At 29.6% G+C, this 17029-nt stretch overlaps 3 protein-coding genes across 3 annotated transcripts; 1 reads left to right on the top strand and 2 right to left on the bottom strand.

Annotated features, from left to right (window-relative positions):
- Positions 1 to 177: 177 nt before the first annotated feature.
- Positions 178 to 3192, bottom strand: LOC134831371 (vesicular glutamate transporter 1-like). The gene is made up of 4 exons (XM_063845091.1): positions 3122 to 3192; positions 1349 to 2181; positions 943 to 1286; positions 178 to 485 (listed from the first exon to the last, which is right to left on the bottom strand). The coding sequence occupies exons 1-4, from the start codon at positions 3154 to 3156 to the stop codon at positions 189 to 191; spliced, it is 1509 nt and encodes a 502-aa protein (XP_063701161.1). The 5' UTR covers positions 3157 to 3192; the 3' UTR covers positions 178 to 188.
- A 1617-nt stretch (positions 3193 to 4809) lies between these two features.
- Positions 4810 to 10398, bottom strand: LOC134829615 (structural maintenance of chromosomes protein 4). Its single transcript, XM_063842790.1, has 5 exons — positions 10252 to 10398; positions 10042 to 10193; positions 8241 to 9982; positions 7880 to 8177; positions 4810 to 6801 (listed from the first exon to the last, which is right to left on the bottom strand). The coding sequence occupies exons 1-5, from the start codon at positions 10322 to 10324 to the stop codon at positions 4948 to 4950; spliced, it is 4119 nt and encodes a 1372-aa protein (XP_063698860.1). The 5' UTR covers positions 10325 to 10398; the 3' UTR covers positions 4810 to 4947.
- A 1674-nt stretch (positions 10399 to 12072) lies between these two features.
- LOC134829354 (protoheme IX farnesyltransferase, mitochondrial) lies at positions 12073 to 13973 on the top strand. Its single transcript, XM_063842402.1, has 3 exons — positions 12073 to 12273; positions 12337 to 13354; positions 13415 to 13973. Exons 1-3 carry the CDS (start codon positions 12196 to 12198, stop codon positions 13651 to 13653), a joined length of 1335 nt encoding a protein of 444 aa, XP_063698472.1. The 5' UTR covers positions 12073 to 12195; the 3' UTR covers positions 13654 to 13973.
- The last annotated feature ends 3056 nt before the right edge of the window (positions 13974 to 17029 follow it).

Raw genomic sequence — 17029 nt, 5'->3', positions numbered from 1 at the left:
TGACAATAGTTTTAATTTCTTTGTACCTATTTCTATCTAATTAGGTAAACAAATAAATAAAATTGAAAACGTTTTAACAAATTTGATGATTTTCGATCAAAATAAATTTTTGTTTTAAACATTTAATAAAAATTTCTTTTAAAAATAATTTTAATTTAATTTATTGCACATTTTTTGTTCAAAATAAATTATTCTCCGTCTCCATACTCCATCGATTGGTTGTCATAACCTCCAACATCTCCTGCGAATTTCTTCTTTTTATCCATTTGAATTTCGTTATCTTCCTCATTTTCTACCACAGCCCATTCTTGTAACTCTCCGCTGGCGAAAAACCAATAAACAACGCATCCAACTAAATAAATGGAAGCTGAGACGATAAAAACAATTTTCCATTGACTGTTTAAGAGATCAGTTTGGGACGGGTCTTGTTGATCTGCTGTCACAATGGCTCCCGTGAGTAAAGGAGAAATAATTCCAGGTAAGGTCTGTGAATAAATTAAAAAAAATACGTATAAAATTTCAAAAATACAAAATTTTTCGAATTTTAAGATTTTTTCGAATTTTTATCAAAATTATTATTTTTTTAATTTAATTTATATCAATCGAATTTTTTAATATTTTTATTTTAATTTAATTTTTAATAATTTTTTTAAAATATTATTTTATAATTTTTTACCATTTTTAGTTTTATTATTTTTTTTCATATTTTCAGTTTTTTTAAATTTTTAGAAATTATTTTAATGAATTTTTTTTTAAATAAAAAAATTACTCTACTAAATTATTTTTTTAAATTTATTTTATTAAATTTTGAAAAATATCTCTTAATTTTTTTTTTTTAAATTTTTCTTTAGATAAATTTTTTAAGAATTTACAATATTTAAATATTTTGTATGTAATTTTATTTTATTTCTGATTTTTTTTTTTCATTTTAATAAAACTTACCGCAAACGTATTAGTAATGCCCATCAAAATCGCAGCAAAACTCGGCGCAATGTCCAAGGCATTAACAGCAAATCCCGATATCGAAAAGGCTCCCAATCCAACTCCCAACACAAGACACGCGATAATTCCCGTTGGCGACGTCAAATATCCCGCGGTCATCATAAAAACACATTGCGCCACAAAACCTCCGCAATTAAAGATGCGCCGAACGTTTGTAACACTCAAAATATTTTTGGTAATTAACAAATCAGCCAAATATCCCGTTGGAGCCAATAAAACTCCCATCGTCAAATACGGCAAACTTGAAGTGAAACCAGCTTTGGTGAGATCGAATCCAATTACGTCTGAAAAAAAAATAATTTTTTGATTAAATTTTAAATTTTCTTTAAAAAATACAAAATTTTACCATTTAAGAACGTCGGAAGTTGCGTCAAAAGAGTGTAATAACCCCAATTTTCGGAGAAATGAGCAAAAATTATCGCCCAAACCGCTGTGGAAGTCCAAATTTTTCTCCATGGCGTTGGCGGCACTGTTTTCCGTTGAGCTCCCAACGTCTTCAAAATATAATTTTTCTCTTCTTCCGTTATTCGCGTGTCTTTTTCGGGACTTTCTTGAATCAGAAGCAGCCAAAACACGTACCAAAGCACTCCTAATGCGCCAAAAACGTAGAAAATCGATTCCCATCCAAGTTGCTCGCCTAAAATCCCCGAAAGAGGCATACTTATGACCGTTCCAATGTAATTTCCCGCAAAAGCAATGCCAACCATTCGAGTTCTTTCTAACGGCGGAGCCCATTTCGACAACATCGAGTGCAAACAGGGGAATGTCACGCCCTCGAAGAGTCCCTCGATGATCCGAACTGTCACCAAAGCGGCGAAATTTCGCGCAATCAGCGGAGTTATGAGAGTAAAAAGGGCCGTCAAGAAAATTCCGATGCCGTAAACGATGTGAGCACTGATATATCGAGTGATAATTCCGCCAGCGACTTGCGTGAGGATGTAACCGTAGAAAAATGAGGAAAGAATGATGCTGATTTCTCCTTTGGAATAGTCGATATCGGGAGCTTCGTAGGTGAATCCGTTTTCGTCAGTCTTGTTCACGAGTTTTGTCATGGCGACGATGCCCACGGACAAATTGACTCGTAGTCCGTAAGCGTTTGCGAACCCGAAGAAACACATGATGACGAGCACATATCGACGCTTCGTCCAAAATTTCCAGATTGCGGTGTCGACATCGGGACTAAAAGTTAAATTTTAATTAATAAAAAAAAATAAAATAAATAAATAAAAATTAAAATAAAAAAAATAATAAATAATTAATAAATAAAAATTAAATAATAAAATTAAATTTTAATTAAAAAAATAAAAAATTTGCAAAAAAATAAAAATTTTAAAAAATAAATAAAAAAATAAAATAAAAATTAATTATTTTTTTTAAAATTTTAGAACTAATATTTCTGTTAAAAAATTAAATACTAAAACAAAATCGAATAGTAATAATTACAATAAAAAAGAGATAAAAAATACTGAAAATACTCGCAAAAAAATTTAAATTTTAAATTTAACTTTAATTGCTTTTTCTTTTATTATTTTTTTTTTTATTTTTTTTGTTAATGTTTCTTTATTTTATTATTTTTTTTTATTTTTTTTAATTCTTTTTTTTTAATTCAATTTATTTAAAAATCTTTTATAGCTTTAAATTTTTATTTATTTTTTTCCATTTTTTAAAATTTTAATTTTTTCACTTATTTTGAATAATTATTTTGTTTAAATTCAATATTTAAAAATGACAAACTTCACAAAAAACATTTTTACAATTGAAATTATTTAAATTTATCCAAGACACTTAGACGCCGTGCCAGACAATTTTTTTTATTGTAAAATAAAATTCTTTCACACGATAATCATTTTTTTGATCAACAAATCTTATCATTCCGTAGATACAATTTCTATACACACTTTTTTATTGGGAATTCCAACACTTTGATGGTTTTTATTAGGTTATTACTACCTCGATGATAATTTTTACAATTATTATTAAATTTTATGGCTCACGTGCTACCGAAATTTATTTAAAAAATTTAAATAATTTTTTTATTTATTTTTTTCAGTCATTTTAAAATTTTTCACATATTTTAATTTTTTTTTGTGTTAATTTCACTTGAAAAATATTTTCTTACCCATCGGTTACTGTGTACGATTGCGACTTTTCCATTTGAACTACTGAAATTCTACTTCACAGAAGCTTTATCTACGATCAAATTTTCTGTCATGATTATTATGTTATTAAACTTTTTTGTAGTATTTATTAGATATTCAGGCTTTTGCGATAAGCAAAAATATTTTAATCGTTTTTTTCGTAGATTAGGCTTCAAAATATTTACAAAAAAATTGATAAAATTATAAATTGAGTAATTTTATTGTCAAATTAAAAATGATTAATGACAAATTAATTTTTAACTAAATATTTATTTTTTTTATAATTTTTAAAATAAAAAATAATTTTATTTAAAAATTTTTAATTTTTTTTATTAAGTTTTTTGCAACAAAATTATCTTTATTGAACAGAAAAAATATTTTTACTGCTCCAAAAGCCTCAACTAAACAAATATTCAAGGTAAATTCCACTCATACATACTATTACAGTAATGCAGATACAATAAAGTCGTCAATTTTCTCTCTTCTAATGATCATCATTGAGAAGAATGGTTCAATTGTCATGTAAAATGTAAAATAAAAAAAAACAAAAAATAAGAAAATAATATTTTGCATAGAATTTGTAAAAATGTTTACAATGGGAATGTTTTTTTCTCCTAAAATTCACTCTAATTTTTTTTTATTTTTTTTTTTGAATGACAGAACGGTGGCTAAATTACAACTGATCAAATATGTGAAAAAAAAGAGTTAATCAACAATGGGTTCTTTTATCTTGATAAAATTTGTATTTATTTTTTTTTATCAATATTAGATTAATTAGATAATCTAAAATATTTTTAATCGCTTTTTTAACCTAATTTAAGTCAAAAAATTGTTTTTAATTGATATTTTTAATTTTTTAATAAAAAAAAATGATTTAATTATTTCATTTAAATTTATTTATTTATTTTATAAAATAAAATTTTATTTAATATCAAAAAATTATTTATTTATTTTTAAAATTTATTAACTAAAAATTATTAATTATTTTGTCATTTTTCAAAAATTTAAAATTTACTTTATAAAAATTTTTTATAGCTTTTAAATTTAAAGTATTTTTTTTAAATTTATTTTTAATGAAAATTCATGAATTTCATGATTTTTGTCAAAATTTTATTTTTTTTTGACTGAAATGTGAAAGTTAAGGGAAAATTAATATTTTTTTCGATATCAAAATTTCAATAAAATTCATTTGTTTTGATTTTTTTTTGATAAAAATTATTATTTAATTGAATTATTAATTTTTATACAAAAAAAAAAAATTAAAAACTATAGGAAAACCTTAGAAAAAAAATTAGATAAATTTTTTTTAAAAATGTTTGAAATAAATTCGAAGTGTTACTAAACAAAAAATAAAATAAAAAAAATATTTAAATAAATGCAAAAATTAAATCAATTTGAAAAGCTCAGAATAAATTTTAATAAAAAAAATAAAAAGATAGAATAAAGTAAAGTAAATAAAATAAAAAAAAAAAAAAATTTAAAGTTTAAAAAATGTAAAGTAAAATTAATTAAAATAAAATTAAATATAATAAAAAATTTAATTAATTTATTAATCAATTAAAAAAAATAATAAAATTAATAAAAAAAAATACTTGAAGCCTTATGTAAAAAATGCAAAAATTGCTCCTAAATAAAAAAGAAATCTTCTAAATCTAAAAAAAAAAATTAAATCTGTGTAAAAATAAATTTATTCTTATTTTATTTATATTTTAGAATTCTATTCTCACAAATAATTTTTATAACTAAATCCAAGAAAAGGTCAAAAACATAAATTCTACTCATACTCATTAAAAAAAAATATAAAAAATTAATCTGTTTCCATCGCTACACTTTCCTCAGTGACGCTCGTCTCATTCACCACACTCGACTCATTAACGATCGTCTCCTCAACAACCGATTCGTCCATTTTTGTCACACTCTCATCGATTTCTTGCAACGTCTTCTCACTAACGGTGGGATTTTCAATTACGGTGCTATTCAAGCCACTTTCATCCAATTCCGCCTCTTTTTCTTCCTCCTCAACACTCTTATTACTGACTTCACTTTGCGTCGTCGACGGTCGTTGCGACAAAGTATCCCGTAACGAATTAAACGCCAAATCCGCATTCACAATTTGACTGGATTGCGTCAAGGTCATCGGTTGTGTCGGTCTTGGCGGCGGAATATTCTTCACGGTGCAAGATTTCGTGCAATCCTCATATTTACAAATGCCCACGAGATAATCCGAAAGTTCGAACATGTTGGCACGCAGCGAAATAATGATAAATTGGGCGTTTTTCGTGCGATCTTTGATGTAATTCGCAACGATGGAGACATTTTTGAAATCCAAAGCGGCATCAATCTCGTCCATGACGTAAAGTGGGGATGGTTTGTAGTAATGCAAGGCGAATACGAGTGCCAGAGACGACAAAGTTTTCTCTCCGCCTGACAAATTCGAGATACTTTTCCACGATTTCTTGGGGGGACGAACACTAAAAACGATTCCCTCGTTAAACGGATCCATGCTGTCCACAAGTTCGAGTTCGGCATCGCCGCCCAACGTGATCATGCGGTACATTTCCTTCAATTTCTTCGTAATTATGTTGAAACCAGCCATAAATTCGCTAAATCTTAATTTTCGGACGTCATCGTACGTTTGACGCATTTCGTTACGTTTCGCTGTGACGTCTTCCAAGTCTCGAACGCGATCCAGATACGTGCCACGTTTGGAGTTGAACTCGTCGATGACCGAAAAGTTGGGTTTTGACTTGGAAAGTTGCTCTTCTTGCGACGTATATTGATATTGGATGTCCGCCATGGCATATCCGTTGAGCTCTTCTTCCGTATATTGCTTAAAAGGCTCCGGCTCGTCTTCGTTCGGGATTTTATGCAACTTTAGTGGCTTTAATTTGTTCTCCCAATGCGGAATGGCTCGTTTGAAATCCTTAATTTGATCGTTCACCGCTTCCAATTTCTGTTCAATCTCCAATCTTTTCATCCTTCCCTCATTTTCTTTCTTTTGCAACGCCGCAATTTCTTTTTTCAAGTCACCGAAACCAGAATCTGTCGTACTGAGCTCCTCGGAAATTTCTTTCAACTTTTCCTCAATTTGTTCCTTGTCTTCGACACATTCCTTGCGAACGGCGTCATATTGTCGCAAGTCCGTTTCCGCTGTCGCGATCTCGGTTTGACAGTTTTCGATTCGTTCCTCGGCTTTTTGGATGTTTCGCTCGTTTGCATCCAGTTCGGCGCGTAATTTGCTCACGTTGCTCGTTAATTTGTCGATTTGCGTCTTTAAGTCCTTGATTTTTGTCCGCAAGCCTTTGACTTTTTTGTTGTTGATGTCGTTGATTTGTTGGTCGATGGCGGTGACTTCAGCTTGAAGTTCGTTCGTGGCTTTTAAGGATTTGTCAAAAGCAGCTCGTAATGCGGCGATTTCTTTTTCGAGGACTTTGACGGCATTTTCGTCGGAATGGGTGTTTTTGACAATCTCTTCTTGGCGCTTTACTTGCTCTTCTACCTTCGGGAGTTGGTTGGTGAAGGTACGGATGGCGTTTTCGAGTTGACGGATTTCGTTGTCGCGTTGGGTGACGGTTTGTTGAAGCGGGCGGATTTGAGCTTCCCATTCGCCTTGTTCGCGTTGCAGTTCGTTTACTTGGTTTTGGAGGCGTTCGGCTTCGACCTGAAAAAAAAATTTATATTGAAATTGATTAATTTTCGAAAATTTTATAATAAAAAATAAATATTTATAAACAGTTAAAAAACTTAAAGACAAATGCCTGATTTTTTTTTAAATTTTGAAAAATAAAAAAAAATATTAAAAAAAAAAAAATTTTTAAAAATAAAATAAATTAAAAATGAATTTGAGAAAAATTTCAATTTAATAAATTTAAAGAATTTTTTTTCAGAAATTCTAAAAAATTTAAGAAATTTAAAAAATTAATTTAAGAAAATTAAAAAAAAAATATTTTTTAAAAATTAAAAATATTTCAAGGAATTGAAAAAAAAAATAAAAATAATTGGTTTAAAAAAGTAATAATTTTAAAAATAAATATTTTTTTTTAATATTTAAGAATTTAATAAAGAATATTTAAATACATTCTCAAAAGTTGAAGAATTAATTTTTAAAATTTTATAAAAAAAAGTAATGAATATACAAAAAAAAAAAAACTAAGATATTTTTAAAGACAAATTCCTAATTTTAAAAATTTTTAAAAACAAAAAATTACTTTTCAAAATTAATTTTTTTTTTTGAAAAATAAAAAAAAAAATTAAATAAAATAATTTTAACAGAAAATTGTTTAATAAATTGAAGAAATTTTTAGAAAATCTTAAAATTTTAAGAAATTTTAAAAAATCAAGTTTTATTCATATCGGAAACTTAAAAAAAAAATAGAAAATATTTTTTAAAAATTAAAAATATTTCAACGAATTGAAAAAATTAAAATTTTAAATTTTTTAATTGGTTAAAAAAAGTAATAATTTTTTGAGAAATATTCATAAAACAATATTTAAATATTCTCAAAAATTTTTTGAAAATTTGAAAAAATTGAAAAATTTTTGAGGTATTAAAAATTACAAAATTCTAAAAAATATTCAAAAACATTTTCAAGAAATTAAAATATTTTTTAAAAATAAAAAAAAAGTCAATTGGAAAAATTTTTAAAAAATTAAAATTAAATTAAAAAAATGCACTTTTTGGCGCAATTTATAATAAATTTAAAAAAAAAAATCTCATAAAAAAATATTAAAAAAATTACCATCCATCCTTCCAACTCCTTATTCGATTTCGGCGTCGACAATTTCGTCTTTGTTTGTACTTTTTGTCCCATTTTTCCGCGCAACACGGACCGACCTCCGCCTGTCATTGTACCCGAAGTCTCAATAACGCCTCCCTGCAAGGAAACCACACGCCAACGTTTCGCTCCATACGCAATACGAGTACCTTGATCCAAGTCATTAGCCACGACAGTGTCACGAAGCGCGAAATAAAACGCTGGCAAGACTGATTCGTCTTCGACCTTGACCAAGTCGAACAAGCGAGGAACGTTTTCTGGCCTAAAAATTAATTTTTTGTCAAAAAATTGTTGAAAAAAACTCAAAATATGAGAAAAAACTCACGTTTGAATCTTCCTCCGAACATTTTCTTGAAACTTTTGCATCTTATCCAACGCAATGAACGTCCCACTGCCAACGTTATGCTTCCGCAGTGCTTCAATACATGCTTGGGCCGTGTCAACTGTATCTACCAAAATATTATCCAACTTTCCGCATGCATTGGAGATGGCAACATCGTATTTGGCGTCAATTCCTCCCAAATCTCCAAGTCGTCCAATAACTCCTGGCAACGTTCCTTTCTTCTTTTGAGCCATCAAAAAATCCAAAACTTTCCCGTGCGTGTGTTTCGCCTGCATTTCTTGGTTATTTTGCTCAATTTTACTGCGAAGCACTCTAACTCGTTCTGTCAGTTCTTGTTCCTGCCGTTGATGCGACTGACATTTTTGCGTAATGTCATCCAAGGTCGTCTTGGCTTCCGTAAACTCTTTTTTCGCCGCCACAATTCGTTCTTTTTTCTCCTCAAGCGATTTCTTGGAGTCTTCGAGGGAATTTTTTAACGTTTCGTATTTTCGGATTTCCGTTGTTCGACCGGAAGTGACGACTTTGAGCTCTTGTTCCTTTACGACGAGAGCAGCTTTGTCGGCGTCACTTTTTTTCTTCAATTCGATGAGTTTGGTGGAAATTTCTTCCTTTTGTTGTTGAAGTTCGACCGTTTCTTCTTTGAATTTCGCGAGATTTTCCTCTAATTGGGCATCTAGCTCGGATTTTTGTTTCGTGAGTTTTTCAATTTTTTTCTCGCTTTCCGTGATTTCTTTTTCGTTCTTTTCCGGGACCTTTTTGAGCTCCTCCAATTTTTCTTTTTCCTTTTCTAGCTGCGTTTTTAGCGTTTTTCGACGTTTGTTGGCGGCAACCATCGATTCTTGGGTCTGGGTGTATTTTCGGTCAGCTGCTTTAAGGGCAGTTTCCATGTCTTCCTTTCGTTTCGTCAAACTTTCCTTCTTTTTTGTGTTTTCTTCGATGATTTTTTCCTTTTCCTTGCGTTCGTTAATGAATTCGGTGTATTGCGCGTCATGCGTCGTCAATTCCTCGTCAAGACCGGTTTTTGTGTCTTCCGCCTCCTTGATGTGTTGCTTCGTTTCCTGCAAATATTTTTGAATTTGCAAATTTTGTGTGCGGAAAAAGCTATTTTCGAGTTTCAGATGCTCCACAGCTTCCTTCATGGGCTTTTCCAAGTCTTTCATTTCGCGTTCCGCCATTTTGCAGCGATTATGTTTCTCCGTGCGTTTCTCGTTGAGCTCCTCGACGCGTTCATTGATGAGTTGCAGGGGTTTTTTGTAGCGCGTCGTGCCGATAATGTCTTCCAAGTACTCGAGCAAGCCACATTCCGTCGGGGTTTGCGCTTTCGACTTCATCATGGCGATCGATTCGACTTCTCCTTGCAAAATTAGGAAACGATTGTGATCCAAATCAATCCCGTAGCCTTTTAGCATCTTGGCGACCTCTTTAAATGACGTCTTTCGCCCGTTCAGCAAGTAATCGGAGCCGTTATTGTCGTAACCCAAACGAGCGACGACGAATTCCGTGTTGGGAACTTTTTCAAATGTACCGTCGGGCTTGTCAATAATTTCCGTGAAATGCACTTCGACTTTGCACTGCTTGACATTTGGCTTTTTCGAGGATTTGTGCAGCAAAACGGAGATTTTTTTCGAACGAATTTTCTGCGCGCGATATCCAAACACGAACAGCATTGCGTCGATTACGTTACTTTTGCCACTGCCATTGGGACCGATAACAGCGGAGAATTGCTACGAAAAAAATGATTTTAAGCCAAAAATTAATGAATTTTTGAAGAAAAACGACTTACATGATGAAAAGGTCCAAGAGTGACGGTGTCGGCGTACGACTTGAAATCTTCGCAAACCATTTTTGTGATCATCAGGCGAGGTCCTTTGCTCTCGGTGCTGCAATAGGGCTTAATTGGGGGCGGAATGTAGATTCCAGCAACGCGACGTCCTCCTAAAGGACAAAAATTTAAAGTTATTGGAGGGAAAGACAAAGGAATTTGCGTGTTTACCTTCTTCATCTTCGGAAAAGTCGTCTTCGTCGACGTCCATGGGTTGCTCTTCTGGCGGAGCCTTTGGAGGCATTTTTAAATGATTTTGTGGCTTAAATTAAATTGAATTTTTTGTACAATTTCGAGTTCTTTCAGAGCGGCGTCTGATGTTGATGTTTTGCTTGGGTGACCGTTAAATGAGACGAATGAAAGTGATAAATGTCATTTTTGAGGATTTTTGACATTTTGTTTTGACAGAAATTCAGTGACGTAATCAACTTGCTTTGTATGAAGGGCAATGCGAAAAAATTTGTGCCCTTCAATGGAGACAGAAACAAATTTTGTATATTAAGAGTTTTATATATAAAATTAAAAAGAATAATGCTTTGAATTTTTTAGGCCCTTTAAAACTTTAGAAAAATTATAACTCTTAATTTTTTAAAAAAGATTTTGCTAATTTTTGTACAAATTTTCAACTAACTAACACGACAAGAATTTGCCGTCTACACAAATGCACACAAAATCTATCATCATCCAAATTTTCACTGCAATCATGATGGCAGAATCGTTCGAAAAATGCTTTGACATACTTAGAGAGGCTCTATATATATTTTCATCCGAATATACAACAGCCAAAGTCCAGCAGCGAAAAAAGAACCTCCTCATGAGCATATCCTGAACAACGCAATATTTTAACAGATGCGACTGACAATGCAAGAAAATTTTTTTACGACAATCAAGATACGTCGTTTTTTGAGGAAGAAATATTTCAAAAAAATAAATTCGAAAGCTTGTGCAAAACAACAGAAGAAACGTCCCATGAAACAATTTCTTTGATATTCGAGGAAAAAATGGCGTTTTCTACAGACTTCTGGATTTAAAAACTGCATTTTTGCCAACATATCGACTTCGCTTATTTCAAAAAATGGTTCCAAACAAACGTCCATCAAATGGTTTAATTGAAAACCACCACAACGAGATCAAAAACGGAGAGTTGCTAAACCAATTTCCACGCTCATTATGCAGCTACGTGCAAGTACGATTAGAATCTTTAATAAACAAAATCGAATCTACGTCTCATCCGGAATATTGGAAGTTGATCAAAAAAGGAAAACAGCGAAAACACAAGCAATCAAAAGTAAGTTAAAGCTGATATTAAAAAAATCTTATTTATTTATGTTCATCATGAAAATTTTTATCTCTTTTTTGTTTTATTTTCCTGTCCTCAAAATCGTTACTTCAAGGTTTTAAAATAAAAAATCATGAAATTATTGTTGAGAAAATTTCTGAGCGATTTTCAAAAAAAAAGTCAAGAATTGTCATGACAACGCAAAAGAACCAGCAAGAAAAAATTAATTTTTACTTGAGAAATTTTTTTGAGTCTTGTGCCAAAATTTCTTAGCGGTTTGAGTTGTAACATCAGAATAGGGTTCGACATCGGAAGATTTTTTTTTACATTGTAATTAAGATGTTTCTGTAAATTAGAACTCAAAATGCATTTGAAAAACTAAAATTCTGTTCTTTTGTTTATTTATGTAGAATTTCAAGTTTAGTTAAGAAAATGTTTAGGAACTGAAAAAAATAACGATTTATGGGAAAAACTTAAAAATTTCGTAAAAACTTTAGAAAATATGATGTGTAAGATTCATTGCATACTTCATGAAAAAATTTTGAATATCAGAAAAAAATTATGAATTTAAGATTTAAATATCGCTAAAAATGTTAAAGCTAACTAAAATAGCGTTTAGACATTTTTCGTTTGTTTTAAATTTTTAAATAGGGCACACTTTTTGACAGTGCCCCATTCGCCCCGTTTTGAGTTCCGTCACTGCTCGACATCAACTCACACATGTCAAAATCACCTGCGAAGGAAAAACTGAACGCAGGAAAAGTGGAAAATTCAGTGTTAATTCGTGTTTTTGGGTGAAAAATGCGCTTACGACAGCCTTCGTCGACACTGTAAGCATGTTAAACTGTTTCAAAATCACACAATTATGCAGTAATCGAACCACAGTATTGACACGAATCGTTCCACTGCGAAAGGTTGGTTATATTTTTGGTTGTGTAATCAATATTTATCTCTGTACCTTTGAAATTTTTTTTTAGTATGTACAAAAAATATCGCCTCGCGAGGCTGCCGTTGCCCAAACGTTACCCAACACGGAAGAAGATGTAATTCCACCAAAAACGACACTCGATGGCGCAGATCCCTCTATCGCGCTCATGACATCGCGCAACTTCAAGCCGACTGTAACGTTGCTGGTTGAAAACCCGCCCGCGATTAACAAAGTGCCAGTATTCAATCCGGATGACGTCACGATCTCACAAAAACCCTTAAAGCCCGTGAAAGGTGCGGAAATGGCATGGCGCGTTCATCCAGCGACGGAACAAAATAAATTGAAGCAATACATGATGTTGTCGAAAATTCGTTTGACGTCACTCGTCGTGATTACTTCGATGGCTGGATATGCCGTCGCACCGGCAGCGTTTGATCCAACGACTTTTGTGATGTGTTCCGTGGGCACGGGACTTCTTTCGGGCGCCGCAAATTCAATAAATCAGTTTTTTGAGGTGCCCTTCGATGCGCAAATGTCTCGTACGAAGAACCGGGTGCTCGTTAAGGGATATTTGACGCCGTTGCATGCCGTTGGGTTTGCGACAGTAGCTGGTGCCACGGGAATTAGTCTCCTGTATTACGGTTGCAATGGACTGACAGCGGCTCTGGGGGCGACGAATTTGGTGCTTTATACGATGATTTATACGCCCATGAAGCGGTACAGCATCCTGAATACGTGGGTCGGATCTATCGTGGGAGCGATTCCGCCGATGATGGGATGGGCAGCATGTGCTGGGCAACTTGGCGGCGGTGCGTGGATCATGGCAGGACTCCTTTATGCATGGCAGTTTCCGCATTTTAATGCGTTATCGTGGAATTTGAGACCGGATTACTCGAGAGCCGGATATCGCATGATGGCAGTTACGGATCCCGCGTTATGTCGTCGCGTCGCCTTACGTTATACAGTCGCGATTACGGGATTATCGCTCTTAGCACCTGTTTTAGATGTCACAAATCAATGGTTTGCATTGGAAACGCTACCACTTAATTGCTATTTCACGTATTTAGGTAAGAAATTCTCATTATTTTATTAAAAAAAAATTAAAAACTCACCAAATTTTTTTTTAGCATGGAAATTCTACCAAAAATCCGACAGCGGCAGTTCGAGAAAACTTTTCAGATTTTCGTTATTGCATCTCCCGTTACTGATGGTGCTATTTTTGGTCAACAAGAAACGTTGGATATTCAGTGAAAATAAAGCTGTTACTCCAGAAGCCATCGCTGCAACGGCAATCACGGCAGAAATAACGAAAAAATCGGATGTGGATATTTTTCCAGATATTCTTCTGCAAAAACAAAAACTATAAAAAAAATATTTCCTTATATAAGAAGTATTTTCCCGCCCCCGCTAAATAATTACTTATATTTTTTTTAGATAAAATGTAAAATTAGATGAAATTTTTAAAGAAGGATTTTCTTGACATTTTATTTAATTTAATTTAAAAAAATAATAATTTTTAAACAATAGTGTTGAAAAAAAAATCATATTGGTTCCTCCTGAAAAGTTCGATTATTCGATGCCCGTAAACAAAGTAATAAATAAGTAAAAAAAATGTACATAACTTAAATATTTAAAAAAAAAACGAAGGAAATTAAATAAAATGATGCTTGGTGAGAACATCAAAAATAATTTGGAAGTTTTCTTATTTAAAATTTTATTTTTGAAAAATTAAAAAAAAATAAATTTAAGGTTGTTTTGTTTGTTATTTTTTTGCAACTGAAAAATTCAAGAAAATTTTAAAAATATATTTTTTTTGTATGTATTAATTTTTTAAATTTCGAGATTTTTTTAGTTTTTTTTATTTATTAAAATTTTATTTTTTAAAGATTCAAAAAATACTAATTTTACGCTCTTTTTATTCTGTTTAAACTAAGATAGCTTCAAGCTTTTCATCAAAGCTTTTCGTACAAGTTGAACGTTAATTTAAAAAAAGAAGAATAATTTAGGCGGTTAAATTCAATTTTAATTATTTTTTATTTAATAAAATAAAAAATTAATTCGAAAATTTTTAAATTAATAAAAAAATTAATTTTGTAAAAATCCTTATAATTTAAAAAAATATCAAATAAAACTTCAAAAATTTTTTGAAGTCAATTTTAATTTTATTTATTTTTAATAAAATTTTGCCCCATTGGATTTTCGACTTTTAAAATGGGGCATAGGACAAAAAGTTCAAAAAAAAATTGGAGTGGTCTTAAGGTAAATAAAAAATTATAATAATTAATACAATATAAAATTAATGAATAATTATTTAAATTAATAAATTAAATAATAAAAATTATTAATTATTTTAATAAAATTTTGAAGATCAGTATTGCTCAATAAATTATTTTCCAAGAATTCATAATTTATTTCATATTTTCAAGGTAATTTACTAAAGACATTTTTCCATTTATTTAGAAAATATTTATAAAAAAATATTTTTAAATAAATAATTGATTAAATTAATTTAATTACATTTTATTTTCAAAAATACATATTTTTTATAAATATATTTAAAAATAAAAGGAAAAATGTCTTGAATAAATTACCTTAAAAATATGAAATAAATTAATTTTAATTCAAAAAAAAATTAAAAAAGCTTTTAAACGTTCTTCTTAAGTTTTGAGATTTTTTTGAGACGAAAAAAAATATTAATAAATTTGATTCAGTTCATAAAATATTTAATTAATTAAATCTAATATTTTGCATTACAAATTTAAAAAAAAAAAAAAATTACAATAAATAATTTGAAAATTTCTTTTAAAGTTTGTAAAAAAAATATTTTTATTTATTTTTTTTTTGTAAAAGTTTTTATGGTTTTTGAAACAAATCGACCATCGAGTAAATCCCGCTATTAATTATTATTTAACGTCATAAATCACCAAATATTAAAAAATGCAAATTAATTCAATTTAGTATTACGTGCCTGTCATTCACTCACCAAACCAGTAGTTCTGAAAAATTCTTCGGAATTCCTTGATTAAATATCTTGATAGAAAAATTAAAAAATCCAGCAAAAAACTGTCCTTTATGCATATTCGATTAAAATGTGATAAAATCAAATTAGTAGTGAGAAAAAAAAGCTGCCAGCAAAACAACGAGATAACGTCAATCGACAAACAATATCGGAAATTAGGCACCTTTATTGGCGTTAATTCATTCCGATAATTCATAACGTGCCCGCCGTACGTGAGCCAAGTATATGTCACACTAATCAATCAATTAAATCGCGCGCCGCCGTGTGGTCAGTTTTTTTTTTTGCTCGCTGTTATTAATATCAGTAGTTCAATTATAATAATAAAACAAGAACAATATGTCACTCAATAGTCACGCTTTTTAACCTGATATTTTATTGTCGGCTTCGGTCGTTAAACGCGAATTTCTAAATAGTATCATATGGGTAATGAGATAAAATTTTTCAACGTTTTTTTTTCTCTACTTTGCGTTATTTACAATCAATTAATAAATAATTGTTATGCGATTTTTTCTCGAGTATTTTTTTTTTATTAGGAATTATTAATGATTAATTAGAGTGCAAAAGGCTCATGTTATTATTTGGATTAGGCTTTAGTGTACCTGAAGTCGCATTTTATTGAATAAATTTTAAAAATGCTAATTAATTGCACCAGGAAAATATTTTTATGAGCTATATGGCATGATTGACTGACTGGACTGGTGCATTAGCTGGAGATTTTTTTTAAAGAACGATATCACGAATATGGCATTTTTTGTGGTGTGAGGCTTAAAGGCGTGAATAACAACAGCAAGTTTGCAATTTTTTTCGACGACTTTTACTTATTGCATTGGAGATTGTGACACATTGACATAAAATTATATCAAGATCGTATAAAGAGGATTTTATTTTTTTGATAAAAAATAACCAAGCGTCTCCATATTAGATTTTTTTTACAAAAGTAATTTTTTTTATTTTATTTTTTGTAATTCGACAATATTAAAATTTTAAAAAATATTTACTTAATAATTAATAATTATTTAATTAAAAAATAAATTAAATTAAAAAAATTAATTAAAAATAAAAATTGTTTTTAAATGAAAAGAAAATAAAAAAAAAATAATTTTCAAAATATTTTAATTTTTTTTTCTTTGAAAACCGTTAAAAACTTAAAAAAATGTTTTAAGCTAAATATTTTTTATCAAAAAGAAATAAATAAAAATCTTGAATGTTTTTTTTTTAATTTTATTAATTTTTTTTAATAATTGATTTAATTTTTTTAAAATAAATTTTGAAAAACAATTTTTAATTAAAAAGTTATTTATTTATTTTTTTTTTGAAATATCTACAAATAAAATTTATAAATTAAAAAAATAGATTTTAATTTTTTTTTAAATTTCAAAAAAATTGAAAAAAATAAGATTTAAATTAATTTTTAATTTTTTTAAATTAATTAAATAAAAATAATTATTTATTACAATTTAATTAATTTTAAATTATTTCTATTTAAATTAATATTAATAAATTAATTTTTTTAATTTTTTTTAAATATAATTTAATTTTTTTATTTAAAATTTAATTTTATAAATGACTAACGAAGCCAATTATTCTATTCATTGGACTTGGAACTATTCTCGCACTTGTAAAAAAAGCTCCATGTTTAACAATTTCTCTTTTATCTGTATTTTTGGCAACTAACCAACCAAATTTAAATAATCCTAAAATTGTAGCGACATAACTTGGAAAA

Source organism: Culicoides brevitarsis, chromosome 2 (genome assembly GCF_036172545.1).
Source record: "Culicoides brevitarsis isolate CSIRO-B50_1 chromosome 2, AGI_CSIRO_Cbre_v1, whole genome shotgun sequence".
Taxonomy (NCBI): Eukaryota; Metazoa; Arthropoda; class Insecta; order Diptera; family Ceratopogonidae; genus Culicoides; species Culicoides brevitarsis.
The sequence above is the reverse complement of the archived record's forward strand: the minus strand, read 5'-3'. Positions and strand labels throughout refer to the sequence as shown.

Coding starts and splice junctions, on each gene's coding strand:
- LOC134831371 (XM_063845091.1), bottom strand. CDS start 3,156: ATGGAAAAGTCGCAATCGTACACAGTAACCGATGG. Junction 2,182..3,121: donor TCGTACACAGTAACCGATGG/GTAAGAAAATAT, acceptor TTTAACTTTTAG/TCCCGATGTCGACACCGCAA. Junction 1,287..1,348: donor ACTTCCGACGTTCTTAAATG/GTAAAATTTTGT, acceptor TTTTTTTTTCAG/ACGTAATTGGATTCGATCTC.
- LOC134829615 (XM_063842790.1), bottom strand. CDS start 10,324: ATGCCTCCAAAGGCTCCGCCAGAAGAGCAACCCATGGACGTCGACGAA. Junction 10,194..10,251: donor CTTTTCCGAAGATGAAGAAG/GTAAACACGCAA, acceptor TTTGTCCTTTAG/GAGGACGTCGCGTTGCTGGA. Junction 9,983..10,041: donor CTCTTGGACCTTTTCATCAT/GTAAGTCGTTTT, acceptor TTTTTTTCGTAG/CAATTCTCCGCTGTTATCGG.
- LOC134829354 (XM_063842402.1), top strand. CDS start 12,196: ATGTTAAACTGTTTCAAAATCACACAATTATGCAGTAATCGAACCACA. Junction 12,274..12,336: donor GAATCGTTCCACTGCGAAAG/GTTGGTTATATT, acceptor ATTTTTTTTTAG/TATGTACAAAAAATATCGCC. Junction 13,355..13,414: donor TTGCTATTTCACGTATTTAG/GTAAGAAATTCT, acceptor ATTTTTTTTTAG/CATGGAAATTCTACCAAAAA.